This window comes from Corella eumyota, chromosome 3, assembly GCF_963082875.1.
Source record: "Corella eumyota chromosome 3, kaCorEumy4.1, whole genome shotgun sequence".
NCBI lineage: Eukaryota > Metazoa > Chordata > Ascidiacea > Phlebobranchia > Corellidae > Corella > Corella eumyota.
In genome coordinates this window covers 3,802,881-3,820,953 of record NC_137492.1, presented here as the reverse complement: position 1 = coordinate 3,820,953, position 18,073 = coordinate 3,802,881, and the positions used below count along the sequence as shown (strand labels likewise).

Below are 18,073 nucleotides of genomic sequence, written 5' to 3'. Positions count from 1 at the left end.
AATAGGTAAATTTAAAATCTAAAAATTTTGTTTTATTTTATTTATCAATATTTTTAATAAATTTCGATTTGGTAAATTTGCAAAAATTAATATTTTAGGTCATAACTTCCATGTATACTAAGATTTATAACCTATTTTTTATGAAGACGCTTATTTAACAATACAAAACAGTCGGATTTCACCAAAGATATAGTTTTAACCAAAATATATCCCAAAAAACTATTACTTTAACAAAAATTACCTACAATGTGAAACATTTTTAAATTTGCTATGCAATATATAAAAGTTGAAAAAAAATTGTTGGTGCTTCCCAAAAAAATAAGACCCCGTTATAATTTTTATTGGGCTGTTACATAAAATATGCAAACAAATAAATCTCCATGTGTCATGTTTGTAAATATATGTTGATTATGTAAACGACTAATATAATTGTTTTAGTTATTTTTGAGCAGATTATTCGTGCTTGTCAAAATTCCCTAAATTTACAAATTAAGGTTTAGTTTTAAAATAGTTGCAATTTTTTTTAATTCGATTCTTTAATTTTATGTTGTAAGAGTGGTTGCTTAACTAGTATATATTTTGACTTTAAGTAAATCTTGCGTTTTGTGTGAAGTAACAATATATATTTATAATAGGCATATCTGTACAAGTAGTATAGCAACTTTATAGAACAACTTCAAAAGTTAATGTGCAAATGAATCATTGGAGACTACATTTTAACATAATACACCAACCAAACACAATGACATGATGCAAAATACTTCACAACTAATTTCAAAATTTAAACAAAAAAAATTAAAAATGAGATTTTCGCTAAAATTAAAAAAATTAGAAGCATAAAGTTTGATTATTATATAACTAATGTGTATAGATTAAAATCTACAGCTGTTTAAATTGCACAAAATCAATTAGCAAGTAACTTAAACAATACTAACAATACTGTAACATTTTTTTAGTTCACAATGCCATAAATTTACAAACACGATTCTAAAATTTACCCAATTTTAAGACAAAAAAGTTCAAAATTAGAATACCTCTCGTTTACAAATAGCACTCTATTTTAAAACACAACAATAAAAAAACTACGGCCACAGAAAACAATATGGAAGACAAATGTTAAATATGTAAGAACCAAAAATAATAAAGCGAACGATTTACCAAAAAAATGAATATTTTGAAATTAAAAATTACTGCTTGTTAAATTGCATATGATTGTGGGGATTAATAATGTTTAGTCTTTGTTGTTTTCTTCGTTGTTCAGTTACTTGATCTTGTAAATCCTAAAAAAACATTTTTAAAATAGATATTAAAATTTGAAAATTGCTTAAAAAATGTTTAAGTTTTTTTTGGAGGGTTGTTTAAAAAATTCCCCCACCCCCCAAAAAAAATAATTTCACTCAAAATCTACACCCCTCTAAAAATAGAAAATTTAATACAAAAAGCCTTACCTGTAACTGCCTAGATAATGACCTCACAAGATTAGCTGTGCCTTCCAATTGACCAATCAGACTTCGCATATCATTATTCTCTACAGCATCATCACGTGCTGCTAATGACATTGCTTGCATTCGTGGAAACCAATCAAGTAAACCTCCCTAAAAAAATTAATTTTTTTTTGGGCACCATAATTTAGGGAGAATTTTGAATCACTTGTACTTTACGGTTCTTGAAAAAAACTTAGGACTGTAAAGTATGAGAGAATATTTGAGAGGACCGTTAAGTATGGGAGAGAGTTAGCAGGGACTGCAAGATACGAGAAAAAATTAGCGACAACTGTAAAATATGAGAGAGAATTGGCGAAGACCGTAAAAGTATATGAGAAAATTAGTGAGGACCGCCAAGTACAATAGAAAATTTAAAAAAAAACATCATTTTAAAAAAAATATTTTTTTCTACCTTGACTTGGTTGTAGACGTAACTTTCAGGGCCTGTAAACTCAGTTGGATCCTTAACCTTAACAAGGACAATAAAATAAAGGTAATGCCACATATTGTGTTCCTCCTTTACATGCGTTTCAAATGAAACTGTTTTGTTGTCAAATGATTTTCTTTCCAATCCTAAGAATAAAAAAATATTTTAAAAAAATTCAAAAAAATTTTTCTAAATATTTTTTTAAATTATTTCTTACCGCAAATGAAACAAGTATTTCTTAGAATGTCGTCTTTTTGTTGTTTCTCCGATCTCAGATCAGCAAAAGTGTCGATAATAACACCAAAAATGAGGTTGAGAACAATAATAATTAAAATGAAGAAGAACAAAAGATCGTAAACCACTCGACCCATAAATAACAAACCCTCCTAAATAAAAACAAAAATTAATTTTAGTCCAGTTTAAATTCAATTTTTAATTTTAAAAAATAATCACTTACCGATTGCGATGGTTTTCTTAAAATATCACCAATTCCTCCTCCGTTTCTTAATCCTTCGTTAAGAGTAGTGATAATGCACATTAGCAGAGTCTCGCAGTGATTCTCTTCTACCTCTGATCCATCGCATAAATACTCCTCCAAATCAGAGGTACTGATGTCCGGGATCTCAGTTTCATTATTCTCCTGGTTTGCACTGCTTGTTTGATCACTGGGATTCGTCCAAAAATTTTTGTCATCTATGAAAATTAAATATTGTATGAAACTTAGAGGGAATAAAAATTTTAACATTTTTAAAAATTTTTTTAGAAAAATTTAAAAATTTTTAAGTGATCAAAAAAAATTAATTTTAATTTAGATTTTTGAACCCAGCCCCAAATTATAATGTAACCTAAATCTCTACATTTTAATATTAACTTACCAGTATTATTACAACTTCCATCATTCTGGCTACAAACTTGTGAGTTCTTCATCTGAGCATCCAATCTGTCCTTCAACATCAATAACTTATCTGGATCCGGAGTTAAACATCTCGGGTTTACACTCACCTTAAAATCTTGTTTTAAGAACAAATATCCAACAATACTAAAAATAAAAATATAAATTTTAATATTCAGTTTCAAACAAAATTTAAAAAAAAAAGTTTTTCTAAAATAAAATATATAAATTTTTGCTATTTTTTTTTTAATTGAAAACATCAATTTTTTAAAGATACCGATATAATCTAAATTAAACACAATTTTTAAACAGAAGCTTTTGTTAAAATATTTTAAGTTTTTTTTTTCCAAAATAAAAAATCTTTTTTTTTGCAATTTTTTACATTTACATAAACAGATGAAAATTTAATAACATTGTAACAAAATATACCTGAACATATAAACAAGTATAAGGGCCAGCATAGCAGTTAGTAGCAGAGATCTCACATTTCTTGTAACACTTCTTATAACGTTTAACAAAGTCTCCTCACCGTAAATTAAATCAAACAACTAGAAAAAAATTTTTTAATTAAAAAAAAAAGGAAAAAAACATTTCAATAAAAATACTTAAAAAATAATAGTTAGGTAAAAAAAATTTTGTAATTTTATTTTTTTTGAAAAATTTTGTAATTTTATTTTTTTTGAAAAATTTTGTAATTTTATTTATTTTTTGAGAACTTTGTTAAAATAAAATGTTTTTTACCAGAATACTGTAGCACAATTCATCCCAAAACAGTCCCAGAAAACAGAATCCAATATGTATAACATGAATTAGAAACGAGGTCTCGGTTAAAATCTGCAACACACCTTTGTCCTTCATTCCTTTGTTTCCAATATAACTTATTAAGTAGATAAACCGATTCACCAGCTGAAAAAAAAAAGGTCAAATGGTGAAATGTTATATATATGTATAATAAAGTATAGGAAAAGATATGTATATGTTTAATTCATAGGCATTTAAAAAAATGGAATAAATTTTATCTATTTCTTAAAAAACTTTTAAGTGTTGTAATATGGTCGCAACTCTCAACCAAAATTTACCTGCAATAGTTTACTCGTGCACCACAAACAGTAGTTTTATTTGTTTTGTAGGTGTATAAAATGGTAATACATACACATAAATACATTTTATTCATTAAAGACAACATAAGTAGATTTCATAAAATAAAGTTTATAGTATTAACTTACTTTCAAAACACCCAGTATTAGCAGTGCATTCTGCACCCCTATCCAGAATATAATTTTGATCATAACACATAAAGCTAAACCCCTTACAGCAAATGGGTTTGTGATAGCTGCTAATGAAACAAGCATTGCTGGCCATAATAAAAGTTGAACTTTATCGTTCCAAGCTAAAAAAATGTTGGAGTTACAAAACTTGACAGTTTCATAAAAATAATAAAAAAGATTTATATAAAGAATCCAAATGGCAGTTTAAAACTCAAATTATTTTTTAACCCTTTCATACCAATCAAGCAAATATAATTTTTTTAAAGTAGCAATTCGAAAAATCATAAATTGTAAATCTAAGGAAATGAAAAAGGGCTCAGTAATATAATTTGTAACATTTTATGAATAAATAAATATGCCCTAAATTTTACATATTTTATTTTTTAACCTACCTTTATAATCCACAATCTTAAATGGATAAAACAAAGCAACCAACATGTTGATGATAATGATAAAGTTAGTTGATATTGTGCTCCATAATGATATATGTCGGCTAAACCAATATAAACTCTTGTACTCTAGAAATAAAATAAAGATATAAAAACAAAAAAAATTTTTTTTTTAAATTTTAAATTAAAAAAAATCTTTTTTACCTCTTAATTTTTTTTGCCAGACCATCTCTCTGTACATCTCCTCGACTTGCTCAAAGAATCCTCCGACTTTACTTCCCTGCTCATCCCTGTCTGTTCCATCCCAGACCCGATCCATCGTTTCACGGGTGAGGAAACTACAAACATGAGGAACGGGGAAAACAATCTGTTCCATCGTTCGATCTTCCCTCACAATCTACAAAAATCAAAGTTTTAATTTTTCTAACAAAATTTTATTTTTATTTAAATAAAATTTTATAAAGAATTTTTAGAATTCTAGGTTTAATTCCCACTGCTGGCATAAAAAATGCTGAAATATGTTTGTCTTAAAGATCTTATGTTTGTCTTGAAGATCTTAGCAGGTTATTTCTGAGTATGGTAGTAATGATTATCTTTTTAAACCAGAAAATATTTCACAAAATATTACTAACTGCACAGAAGTAAAAAAATTAATAGATTTGGTCCGCATTACCCAAAAATCCAGAAAAAAAGCACGTGATTCAATCTATAATGCTTAATATTAAGCCCAAAAACTAGATGTTGTAAATTTTTTTAATAAACTATAACTTTTACAACATTACCTCAATTTGAGCAGTGTTTTTCTTATAAAACTGCAACGCCTCAGTCCCACTCGGAGTGTTACTCGGCTCGAGTGCAAGAGTCAAATCTCGATTGTGATTGGCCAACTGGTGAGCTAAAATGTAAATGTTATGCCCGACCGTGCGTGGTGACCCGTCACCTGTGAGGTCAAGTTGATTTCCATCACTGCCGTCTGAGATTGAGCTCACCGGATAATCTGGATCTTCCAATGCACCCTCTTCTGCCATTCTTTGACCCTAAAAATTTTGGAGGTTTTTAAGTAAAAGGTATTGGGTGAAATTATACAAGTTTACTCACTTACTAAAATAAGGGGACGATAAAAACTCATTTAAGACAAGTATTAAGAAATAAGTCAAAATTTAAAACTCACAAGTATAAAAATAGATGTTTTGTATTTTAATAATAAAAAGTTAGAAAATCCTATTAGTTTCAGTTAAATTTTTAGTTTTTAAGTAATTCACAAACCATTTTTTTTATACCACAGAGTAAAATCTCACCTTGGTGTAAGCTTGCTCTATAACAGCAATAAGTTGAGTGTGGTTGATATTTCTTAAAACTCTTTCAGCATTTTCTGAATCCCTTCTACTTTCCATAATGGCAAGCAACAACTTACTTGCATTGTTCTATAGAAATTAAAAAGTTGATTTATTATTGAAATATTGTATTGGTTGAAAGCTTTACAACAAAAGGTCCTGGGTTTAATCCTTATTGCTTCTATGTTGTAGTGCCCTTGACTAAGTTTCCATAACTTGTACTAACTTTTATCAAACTAAAGCCCATTCAATTGGCTGGTTAGTTAATGGGTAATACTGTCAAAAATTGCCAAAGTTAAGTTTAAACTAAGTCAGGGTAACAAATGTAACCCTATGTTTAAAACCATTAAATCAGCCTTTTCACATATTAAAAATAACAAAAAATTATATAAATGAAAAATGTTAAATTTTTTTACTAAACAATGATTATTATCTTTTAGAGAATCTATTTTGTTAAAAAATGTTTTATTTTACCTTTAACTGCATGACTAGATCCATTCTTTGTTTTCCGAGTGGATTTATATCATTTAATATTAAAGCAATAATAATGTCAACCCCATTTGATTCATGACTGGCTATTGCATTCTACAAAAAAAATGTACTTAAAAAAATGATTTTTAAAAAAAATAATTGAATTATTTGAATTTTAAATCGAAATTTAAAAAGTTTATTGGATTTTCGATTCCAAAAATTAGAAAACAAAAATTAAATTAAAAAATACCTGATTTTCGTGACAAGGTCCTTGACAATACTCAGTTAAACATTCCAGAGTTTGGTTAATTAAATCAACATTATATTCATTTATATAAAGACCAAGCAATCCCAGACCACCTGTTGTGCTCCCACAAATACAATCCAAGAATGTTAGAGAGTCACAAACTAAATTATAGCTGTTCTTGTTGGGCTGTGTGCGCAAAAAGTTCTAAAACAAAAAAAGTGTGTGAAATTTTGTCCCAAATTTGATTAAATACATTTAAAGTTAGTTTAATTAAAAAAAAACTATAAAAAGATTGAATTTTATACAGTTAAGATATTAATTAACATCTATAAAATTTTGCTCTTTATAATAAACAGCGCATTTTTACATATTTCTTTGTTACTATTAAAAATTACAATATAAGTAGTTTCCACAAACAGTAGTTTTTTTTTTATAATGTACGTTATTATATATTCAACATTCTGCCTCTATGTTTCTTTATTTGTAAAATTTGTTTTTCATATTTAAATTTTCATACCTGCAACTGTGCGTTGTGATTTTCACACAAGAGTTGTAAAAGTCTTAAAATAGGTTTCATTATTCCAATAACAGGACTTAATTGTCTTTCTTCATCTTTTCTCTCACTAACTGCTGCTAGAAAAAATTTTAAATAACGAAAATAGGTTAGTCAACACAATATCAAAATCTTAAAAAATAAATTAATTTAAAAGACCAAATTAGTTTAAACAGTAATAATTTATTAAGTTTAAAACAAGGTATAATTACCAGCAACTGCAAGTGATAAGTTATCATTAGATGCTGCTTTGCTGGCAGCATGAGGTCTTTGTACATTTTCGATTGCTTTTTTGGTTTGTGTGGCAGCATCAGCAAGTTCATCTATAAGTTGAGGTGCAATCTAAATATAGGCAAAATTAGAAAAAGTAAAAAAACAAAGTTTCAATAAAAAAAATTGAAAAATTTTTTATTTAAAATAATATACTTTTATTTTTTATATATTTTTAAATCATTTGAGAACTTGCAAGATATTTAAATTGGAATCTAGGTTTACCTGTTTTCTATCGCCGAGTGATTCATAATTATTGTCAATGTTAACATGTGCATTTCCCGAATCTACAGCTCTGGTTAACAACTCACCTGGAATTATTAATACACAATATTAACAAAAAAATAAAACAAATAAATATTAATTAACTTTGAAAAGACTCTAGATTATTATTAGCAAAACTATGTAATTTTAAACCATTTGAATATATTCCAAAAACCAAATTTACGATATGAAATTTTGCCAGAATTTTTTTTTTACAAATTAATAACATTTTTGGGAGAAAATTGGATTAAAAAATGGACAATTTCTCATAAAATGATGTATTTGGGTATATAGTTTTAAGTCATCCATTTGTTAAGAAGTTAGTTATCCACATACAGTTCACTTTAAATCAGCAAAAGTCTCTTTTTAATATTACTAACACAAGAAAGTAATGAAATATTGCTCACCAGCGTTAACTGTTGATGAATTTTTAAGTTCAAGTTGTGCTGCGTCCATTTTTTCATGAAAAACTTGAAAAAAATTTTCTGAACTTTTTTCACCTACAAGTTGGTTGTAGAATGACATCTAAAAAATTTTTAAATAAAAAAATATTGGAAAACAAAATAACAAAATATCAGGCAATAGCAATATAGGCAAAAGCAATATAAATTAAGGTTATTTGATAAATAGAATAGTGTTTAATATCATAAATAACAAAAAATTTAAAAGCTAAAAATCAATCTTTGAATTTTTAAAAATTAAAAATTAAATAAACACTAGTTAGCTATAGTTAAATCTTTAAAAAAAATCAGTAGCAGCCTTTAGATTAGCAAAACCTATAACATACTAATATTTTAAAAGATATAAATTAATAGAACAAAATATACTGTGTCCAAAAAATGTTGATCACTAATAAAATGCTGATATTAATTTTAAGTATATTAAACTTTTTGTAGTACACCTTACCAATTATAATCTAACTAGAAATTCAACCAATGGTCATTTTTTTAAGCCTATATTTTTTTTATTTATTTTTTTTTATATAAACTCGCCTGGTTATCATGGTTTCCACCTTCCAGGAGAGCAATCCCAAGTAAAACGCTTTCATGAAAAATACGATCACTATAATTCCCAATAATCAGGTTTATCACTAAATCAGTTGCACCCTCTGTCTTCAGATGGATCTGAACTTCCTCCAAGGATTGCTCTGTCCTCCGGAAGATACTTAAAAAAAATTAAATATTTTTAAAAAACATTAAAATTATATATCAATGTAGTAAAACAAGAAATAAAACCAATATTATTTTTATTTAAATACATTGTTACTAAAAACCTTTTTTTTCCATTTATTTTACAATAATTTTTGGGAAAAAAGTATTTTTTAATTTTATTTTATTGTGACTAGTTCAAGATAAATTTAATGCCAGAGTTAAGGGCAAATAGTGGTATTGGTGGGTCTCAAACTCTAAACCTTTTTGTTTATAATCAAAAGCCATGATCAGTATACCACACAAACTGTTAATATTTAAAGAACATTTAAACTGCATTGCCCACCTTGTATTTGCAGCAATTGAGCTGTTCGAGTTTTCACGCTGAGCTAAATCTCTTAAATGTTGATAATTGGAACCATAATATCTCGACAACAATACTTGCCGTAATGCTTCACCCTATTTACATAACAAAATTTAAAAAAAAATAAATTAATTGATATTTGTAATTAAAGTTTTAAAAAAATCTAATACATTTGTAAAAGCAATATTTTTTATAGGCCTAGACAAACAAAAAAAAAATTTAGAATTATAATATTATGATTGGTTTTAATTTCATTTTTACCCGTCGGTGGTCTGTTGCATTAGATCCTTTGACTTGAACCTCTTGTTCCTATATTAAATTAAAGTCATTTTTTAAAGCAATAGTTTAGTAAGCTAATAACCACATACGCTTAAAACACATCCACATTTTTTAGCGAATATTCAAAATTATTTTTTTTATGAAAAAATATTTACAAAACTTTACTTTATTTTTACCCATCATTTTTGCAAAATAATGATTGTGTTGAAAGCTATGTGGTAACAGGACAACAAAATTTATTACAAAATTATTATATTTAAAACTAAATTTAATAAATTGTGAAAAATTTTGCTAGACATGCATATCTAAATGACAACATAAACTTTTTTTTATATTCTGAATAATTAGTTTAATGTTTATTTCACCTTATTAGATAAAATGATTTTAAATAAATGTGGTTTTTAATTTTTTTACATTTAAAAATATATAACTCTAAATAAACTACTAAACTATTTTTTCTAAAAAATCACCGAACGTTTAAAATATTATCATAATATCATGCATATATTCTATAGCCCGATGATATATTATAATGCATTTAAAATGACATTTTTTCAATCAAATTATATTAAGCCAAAACTAAATTAAAAATGATCTAATCCATCATGCAGTATTATATATGCCTTATATATAAATGCAACAGAAAAAAAATCCCAATGTTTGATAATTTTTCTTCTTTTTAAATTGCATTTTTTTTGACAAATTTTAAATTTTTTTTTTTTTTGGTACACCTCTTAGCTAAAGCAGGCAAGCAAAAAACCATTGAATTCAATGATTTGTTCATTCTAAATGACCACGTTTATGCAAACAAAAAGATGCTTTAAAATAAACTTCAAACTCTAAACAGAAAATAAAATAAAAATGTTTTTTTTTTGTGATAAAGACCTCTTCCCATATGCTGTCACTGTACACAGTGTTGTTCTAAAAAATGACAAATTAAGCATTCAATTAAAACTAAATCTCTAAATGCAATGAATGACTACTTCAAAATTAGGCCAGTTTAAAAACAAATTAATATTAAACTTTGGCCCAAAAAATTTTTTTTTAACTAGCAGACTACTTTTTTCAAGTATGAATTTCTTTTGATGTTTTGTCAGTGAATTAACAAAAGCCGTAAAAATCCACCGCAAAATTAAAGCATGTATATTACAAAAAATAACGTTACTCAAGGGGCACACAAATGAAAATTATTTTAAATTATAAAATATCTTTCAACACTTGGTAATAATTATTATAGGGTTTTAATAAGACAGCCATTTTTGCTAAAAAAATAACCAAAAATTTTCATTTAGTCTTGAAGCCTTTTAATTGCAACATGCGATTTTAGTGCAAATTATTAACGGCCAAATTGGAATTTTAATTAAAGATAATAGAAAAATTAAAAGGCTAATTATGAAGAAAAATCCTTATTTGCTCCTTAAAATTTTTTAAAATAAAGGTTTAACTTTTTAATAGTTTATTTAATTCAAACTTAAAAAAAATAATTGAGTTGCTTGTTTTCTAAAAAAATGCATTGTCATGCCGAAAACTTTGAAACAGTAGTTCCTACCTTGTTGTTGCTTGCAATATGCACCGTCATCATTTCTCGTAGAGTTTGTAAAACTTTGATGCAAAGTTTTTCCTCACGATCTTCAAGTAACTTTTCAGTGTGTTTTATAAGTCTTAAAAACAAAATATATTATGTGAACGTTTTTTTAAAAACAGAAAAAAATTTACCAACAAAAATAAAAAAAAATTATTTTAAAAGTTTTAAAATATTTTGTCCTGCATTTAAAAAAAAATTACTTGACAATTTTTAAATATTTTACCAGCGCATTAAATAGGTTGTAGTTATATAATAAATTTTTTATTTAATTGTTTTATTTAAAAATTGCTTGACAATAAATGTAATTATATTTAACATTAAATTTAAAAGTAATATTATACTTCAAACGTCTAACCCTTTAATAACAATTTTTTATTCGAAGTAAATTTTTTCGCGGTATATTTAAATTCCATTTAAGTTTTAAAACCAGTGTGATTTTACTTGTATTTTTCCATAAAATTTTGAAAACTTACTTTGAGATAAAACCCCCGCCCTCACATTGTTTTCTGGCATCTGTGTCAATCGGAAACAAAAGTTCAGGTCTATGTAGAATATCGACCAAAACTGATAACTCTGCTTGAACCAAAGGTCTTAATTGAGTTTCTAGTACAGCTACAATGTCTTGTAGGCCTTCTATAATGTCTCTGTAGCTCTACAATTAACGAAATATTGTTTAAGATAAAACAAAAAATTTTGGTAGAAAAAATTTTTTTAAATTTATTTAACTATACTAAAGTTGTTTAATAATTGTTACTAAATGGTATTTGACTAATATAAAAATAAGGTTTTTTTTAATTATCACTACAAAATTTAGATAATATTTGTACAAAAACACTTAATGAAGTTCTATAAATGAGTAAGAATAATGTTCATTGACATATTTTCCTTTTTGTCATAATTGTAAGAGAGTTTTAAATAGTGATAAAAGACGCCAACCAAGAATAAGAAATCATTTACAGTTTCAATAACAATATATATACACAACCTATCATAACCACAAAGGCAGAGCATACAAAGTCATATTACTATTCCCTAAAAAAATGCCAAGCAAGTGACACTGGCCTCCATTTAATTAAATTACAGAATTCTACGCCAAAAAATATATAACTTAAAACGATAGCTTTATAATAAAAAAACTTTTTAACCTTGATAGACAAATATTTTTTTTTTTGGTATAGTTTTAAGCTAACCAGTCACTTAATTAATATTTTCAAACCTGGTTAACAAGACCTTGTGAGGCACGGCGCATGACCGAACGCCTGCTCATGAACCTGCGCATTGCCTTTTGAACGTGCCTCGATTTTTTGGTGGCCGAATAAGTGCTTTGAATATCCTTTTGAAGCAAAGTAGGAACTGCTACCCCCTTCTGCGAGGCTGCGTATTTTATGAAACGTTAAAGTTTCCATAATAAGTAAAAGCGAGCACGGCAAAATGGAGCTCAATTGCGAGCTTTATAAATGTTATTTAACTTTTTTGAATTAATTTGCAGAGAAATTGCGCGTAATTGGTTTGAAACCACATTAGTTTTTTTGTGGGTATCAGAAAATTAAGTTGGAATTAAAGATTAGATTGCAAAGGAAGCAAATTAAATTTTTAAAGCAAGTGTTAGAAAAAGTATCTGTTTCAGGATCAAAACAATTAGTTTTCTTGAAAATTAATCGTCAGCCAAGTGTGTTTTTCAACTACGGAAAACTTGTTGGCAGTAATTAGAGAAAACAAGCCAAGTAACAAAGGGTGCATGACTCAGCGTAATCACCGGTGCAACAAATTAAACCGAGACAGCAAAATTATAAATCACCAACACACGAAAAACACTCAAAATCACAATTCTCAAAAAAGATTGACTACCTAATTTTACCAAAGCGAAAACAAACAAAAGATTATATTCTCAATTCTAAACAAACAATGTAACAATCAAAGAGCCTATCCTTAGCTATTTAACAACATATAATAACCAAAAACTCAAAAAATACAAACCAATATCTAAAAATGACCAAACTGCTATTTGATTTTTTTGTTTTTAAAAGCAACCATGTTATTATATTTAAAGTTGAAAGATGATTTTGGGAATAAAAAAAATACAAACCTGACGACACGCAGCTTCTGCGTCACGACGGCTAAGTGTTGAGGAACGCAAACTACGAAAACGTTGCACGACGCCCATGACGTTGGGACCGTTAATCACACGACTTACATCACTTTCGAGCTTTCCCGGAACAGCGATGTTTCTTTCTTTTGCTTTAAAGTTGAATAGGAATGTGTTTAACCAAAAATAGACCATCTGACTTTACAAACCGAACTCTTAAAGGTTAGGTTAATTTTTTAGTCACAAATGCTTGGACACCACATTAAATACAAATCCAGAAAGGGATTTAAACATTGAGCTATTAACCACCAAGTCATATAATTCATTTAAATTATGTGACAAAAATTTTTATAACTATCCAATTAATTATATAGTGTGGAAAAAGTTGGCCCATATAAACAACCCACGGTGAAGTGACAATACAACATACACTCGTTACAACAACAACAACCAAAAAGTGATAATCAGACAATCCAGTTCAAAGTTTGACTTTATACAAAGCACTGGTAAATTGTAATCAATTTTTTGCTGAGAATTTTACAAGCATGCGGCATAGGCAAATACATGCAGTGTATATCAGGCCATGCAATGTATATATTAAGTGCAAACCGAGAATTTTAACACTATTCTGTAGGATGATGTAGTTTTGAATGTCCTGTGGTACTGCTAGGCTGTAGGTCTTTGCTGTGCCACGGAAAAAGAAAAAATTCAGAACATAAAATATGACATGATTTTTAACGGATAAAAAAAACATAAAATGCTTTAAAAAATTCTGTTAAATTTTTTTTTTAATAAAAATTTACCATAACATTTGTTGTCACAAATAAGTAAATAATCTTGGTATGAAAATTTTTTTTATAAAATTTATGACGAATTTTAATTTTTGACCATTATTACAATATATTATTTTTTATAATCCCACTTTTTTTAATGCAATTAACAAACACATTAGGTTAATGTTATGATAATGAACTCAGGCATCAAGATGACCATGCAAAAATATCTCCATGAATAAAATAAAAAAATGCTTCAAGCATAGGTTAGACTGAAATTACATGCGTCCGGTTAAAATGTAAAAAAAAATCAAAACCACCATTTTTACATACTTATTTACCTTAATTTTAAAACACCACATTATTATAATTTTAGTTGTATTTAAAACTTTTAAAATGCCTTACTTAAAACCTAGAACAATATTTAATATTAATTTTATAAGCGCTTTAATTAGTTACACCGATTATGACAATAATAATTGCAAAACTCAAAAATTTAAATTTCAACTTGACTCAAAACTCGACTTACCAACTTCTCCGAGTTTCTTTATTGTTTCCTCAAGTCTTGGCTTAAACTGAGGCAAAACGTTTGGGTTTTGGTAGAGCAAAACAATTGCACTCAACAACTGGATGTAAGTGGTCTGTCGAGTCTATAAAAAAAAAACATAAAATTTTTTTTCGATAAAAATATGATATGGTGAATAAATAATCAGTCTTTTTTAGCATTCCTTATTTTCCTAACTCAGTCTTAAGTTGGCAGTTCAGGATATTATTGAGCATTTTGGTCAGATAAATAACCAGCAAATCAGTTAAGAGCTCAACAGAAGTTTGCACCATTTATACCTAATGTTAAGACATGGAGGCATAGGTAATCAAACCAATGACCTCATGTTGTAAAAGCAAATATTCTGACCACCAAACTACCCATCAAAAGTTATTACACAAAAGAATGCTTTAACGATATGGAATCTCTATATTAATTACCTGTATCAAAGTTGTAGCGTCGGAGAAAGGTGAACTGAAAAACATGCTAATTATTTCCATGACAGTTGTAGCCAGATATTCCTGTAATTTCTTGTTCTGCGGTGCATCTTGAGGCTGGGTTCGAATCTACGCAACAGCAAGTTTTTAAAAATATTATCTCCGTTTAAAGCAACACATTTTAAATGCAAAATGACTAGTGTTTGCCATAGTTATAACAAATTTAGTTTAAAAGATTTGAATTAAACAGCAATTGAAAAATAATAAAAAACAAAAATTATTTTATAAATTTAAAAAAAATTTTTAATTTAAATTTTTTTTAAATTTTAAAGTCCTAAATATTTTAAATTCTATAATATTTAATGTATAATATATTTAATTTTAATAGAAATTTTCAAATCAAAAAAAAAAAAATTAAAACTCACTCTTTCCATATCTTCCATGAAGTTATCGAACAAGCACCAGATATGAGTTGAAGAATAAATCTCCTTCATTTCAACTTCAGTGTCCACATAACAATGATTGAGAAAGTTGACATAAGCATTTTTAACTTCGGGTATGCATGACTCGTGCGTTACAACCTAAACATAAATTGACATGTTTAAGCTATTTGTAAATAGCAATATTTATTTTTGATGTAAGAAGGTTGATTTTACAACCTAAACATAGAGTAACATTAGCTACTCCAACTAAGTCTCAAGTTGCCTTTGGCAGTTTGAAATATTTTAAATTATAATTGTTGGCTTAGCAAAAGTTTACATTGACTAGAGCACTAGGGATTGAACCCAGGACTTCATATAGTAAAGCCAAGTGTTCTAATCACTACGCAATGCTGCCAGTTAAAACTTACAGTCCAAAATGTCATTACCAGTACACCACCCTACAGGACTAATTTTTAAAAAATAAATATTATAAATATTACCTGTACAATGTCATCAAGCGGCAACAAACTGTGACATTTTATTTCAGTATATACATTCTTTCCTTCAGTGCAGTATGCTGTAGTAAAGTTAAATATTTTTATTTTATATCAAGTTTACAAATTAAATAGCACAGTTACGTAGTTGGTAAAAAAACTAAACCTAAAATTATCAATTTATAAAAAAAATTGATCTTTTTTTGTAAAGGTCCAAAAAGTTATTAACAATAATTTTTTTAATACTAAAATTGTTAGGTTATTTGATATTTCATTTATAAAAATTCACAAATTAAATCTCTATGGTTAGTATTTGTTAAGAATATTTCCTATCTTTTATCTACTTATAATAAAACTTAGTGGATGAAACATACATATATATGTAAATGTGTCCAATTTACAGGCTTTAAACATAAAAAAATCTTATTTGTTGTAACCATATTACAATATCAAAAATGCAGCCTAAAAGGCGAGCATTTGTCTAATATAGGTAAAAACAATTTTAAGCATAAATTAAATAAAACACAAACCAAGTAGTTGCACAAGTTCAATATGATACAAGAGTGGACTCAATTTCTCCTCCATATCCGCTGGAATAACTGAGTTGAGTTGGGCTTGGAGTTGACTGCTTCGAGCATGATCTTCCATCAGTTGCAACAAAATGTTGAACGACGCACGATCGTTGTAGAACAACAACACCTGTTCATCAACAAATTTAAAAAAATATTTGTAAATACTAAAAAAATAAAAAAACATATATTATTCTAATTAAAATTAAATTAAAATGTTTTATATTAAATTTCCATTTTGTTTTTTGCTGTGTTATTTTTTAATATCATTTTTTACCTCCTCCCCAGCTTGAGTGTTGACCAATTCAGCCATAACCATATCCTGACATCTTCTCATGTGCCCTTTTCCCTCCGATTTTAATATTGCTTGCAGGAATTTTAAGTACTCAGTCTTTCTACCATGGCTCTCTGTAATTAAAAAGGTTTGCCACTAAAAACAACTCTGTAGCCGGCAATATTAAGCAGTGGCTAAAACACTTAGCTTTACAACATGAGGTCCTGTGTTCAATACCCATTGCTTCCATGTTTTGGTGACCTAATTTCTGCTTAACCAAAAACCAATCAGCAAGTTTATTATCAAAGATGTGTTTTAGTTTACAGAGTTTTAAATTGAAAATTAAAAATGAAACCTTTAACTCACCAATACAATGAACAAAATGTTGCACAACGTTATGTGTAATTTCATTACACAAAGTAACATTGTCCTGGAATATTGCCTGCATTGTTTGGGCTTCCAACAACTTCATTAAAAAAATTGTGCGTTTAAACAAAAATATAAAAATTTAATTTTAGAATTTTAACCAATTTAACTTCTAATTTTGACCCAAACAGCCCTTTGTTTTATATTTATTATTTTGCATTTTAGGTTTAAAATTTACTCAAATACGAAATGTTAAAAAAAATTAATTTAAAAAAAAAGTCAAACAATTTTTAAATAGAAAAAGCTATCTACCCCAGGAGTCATAAAAAGAGAAATGTTTTTGTGAAGAATAGATTGGTTGTGTGTGTTTCCTTTGCAGAAAGCTTGCAAGAACTTGTGCGCCAACTTCATTACTTCTTGCATTCGAGTATCTGTGTTTCTCTCATAAGATATCTAAAAAAAAATAATTACAACTAGATTAACCTGGCAGTGTAATGTAGTGGGTAAAACACTTGGCTTAGCTACATGAGGCCCTGAGTTCAATCCCAACTGCTTTACTGCTGTACGCTTTTGAGTAATGTGCTATCAATGGTCGGGTCAGCAAGTTAGTTATCGGGCAACTTGATTAATTATATCTTAAACTGCCAAAGTCAGCATAAGAGTGGGTCGGGGCAACGATGTCATTTTGCGGGTCAGTTAAACAAATTAGTAATAATCAACAGTCTACAACTGATATGTACCTGTAATAAATCAAGCACTACGCCATGGGCTCCCATATTTCTTAACAACCGCTGCTGTTCCTTACAAGGTTTCTTATTCTCATTTATACACAGATTCGTCAATTTTAACAGAATCTGAATTAAAAAATTTAAATTTAAATATTTAGCATATTATGTTTTAATACACCTGTTTGGTTATTTAAAAGAGTGGTTATTTTACCTAATGTTATTTAAGCTTTAAAAGCTGCATACCAAATCACGATAACTTTTAGTTTCTGATATAATCTATGTTAAGGATTTACAAAATTAGGAAAAAATAATATTACATTAAAATATACCATGCAAAAATATTTAAAGACCCCTTTAAATATTTTCCAAAATAGGAGGTTAACAAAATTACATTTCTACTATTAA

At 27.5% G+C, this 18,073-nt stretch overlaps 1 protein-coding gene across 1 annotated transcript in view; it reads right to left on the bottom strand.

Moving 5' to 3' along the window:
- Window positions 1-386: 386 nt before the first annotated feature.
- Window positions 387-18,073, bottom strand: part of LOC145746423 (inositol 1,4,5-trisphosphate-gated calcium channel ITPR1-like) — a 35,223-nt gene continuing 17,536 nt past the window's right edge. The window contains exons 28-63 of the mRNA XM_082564705.1: window positions 17,681-17,794; window positions 17,253-17,393; window positions 16,941-17,040; window positions 16,578-16,708; window positions 16,262-16,430; window positions 15,738-15,814; window positions 15,241-15,396; window positions 14,819-14,944; window positions 14,364-14,484; window positions 13,671-13,745; window positions 13,062-13,213; window positions 11,449-11,627; window positions 10,940-11,051; window positions 10,276-10,311; window positions 9,373-9,420; window positions 9,094-9,206; window positions 8,592-8,763; window positions 8,007-8,124; window positions 7,561-7,646; window positions 7,278-7,407; window positions 7,030-7,145; window positions 6,516-6,716; window positions 6,269-6,379; window positions 5,759-5,884; window positions 5,243-5,497; window positions 4,665-4,857; window positions 4,464-4,589; window positions 4,030-4,193; window positions 3,545-3,709; window positions 3,233-3,351; window positions 2,787-2,950; window positions 2,369-2,604; window positions 2,129-2,297; window positions 1,897-2,057; window positions 1,449-1,595; window positions 387-1,280 (exon numbers count right to left, since the gene is read on the bottom strand). Of these exons, the coding sequence (XP_082420831.1) occupies window positions 1,188-1,280; window positions 1,449-1,595; window positions 1,897-2,057; window positions 2,129-2,297; window positions 2,369-2,604; window positions 2,787-2,950; window positions 3,233-3,351; window positions 3,545-3,709; window positions 4,030-4,193; window positions 4,464-4,589; window positions 4,665-4,857; window positions 5,243-5,497; window positions 5,759-5,884; window positions 6,269-6,379; window positions 6,516-6,716; window positions 7,030-7,145; window positions 7,278-7,407; window positions 7,561-7,646; window positions 8,007-8,124; window positions 8,592-8,763; window positions 9,094-9,206; window positions 9,373-9,420; window positions 10,276-10,311; window positions 10,940-11,051; window positions 11,449-11,627; window positions 13,062-13,213; window positions 13,671-13,745; window positions 14,364-14,484; window positions 14,819-14,944; window positions 15,241-15,396; window positions 15,738-15,814; window positions 16,262-16,430; window positions 16,578-16,708; window positions 16,941-17,040; window positions 17,253-17,393; window positions 17,681-17,794 (4,902 nt within the window). The 3' untranslated portion in view covers window positions 387-1,187. The remainder of the gene's footprint in view (window positions 1,281-1,448; window positions 1,596-1,896; window positions 2,058-2,128; window positions 2,298-2,368; window positions 2,605-2,786; window positions 2,951-3,232; window positions 3,352-3,544; window positions 3,710-4,029; window positions 4,194-4,463; window positions 4,590-4,664; window positions 4,858-5,242; window positions 5,498-5,758; window positions 5,885-6,268; window positions 6,380-6,515; window positions 6,717-7,029; window positions 7,146-7,277; window positions 7,408-7,560; window positions 7,647-8,006; window positions 8,125-8,591; window positions 8,764-9,093; window positions 9,207-9,372; window positions 9,421-10,275; window positions 10,312-10,939; window positions 11,052-11,448; window positions 11,628-13,061; window positions 13,214-13,670; window positions 13,746-14,363; window positions 14,485-14,818; window positions 14,945-15,240; window positions 15,397-15,737; window positions 15,815-16,261; window positions 16,431-16,577; window positions 16,709-16,940; window positions 17,041-17,252; window positions 17,394-17,680; window positions 17,795-18,073) is intronic.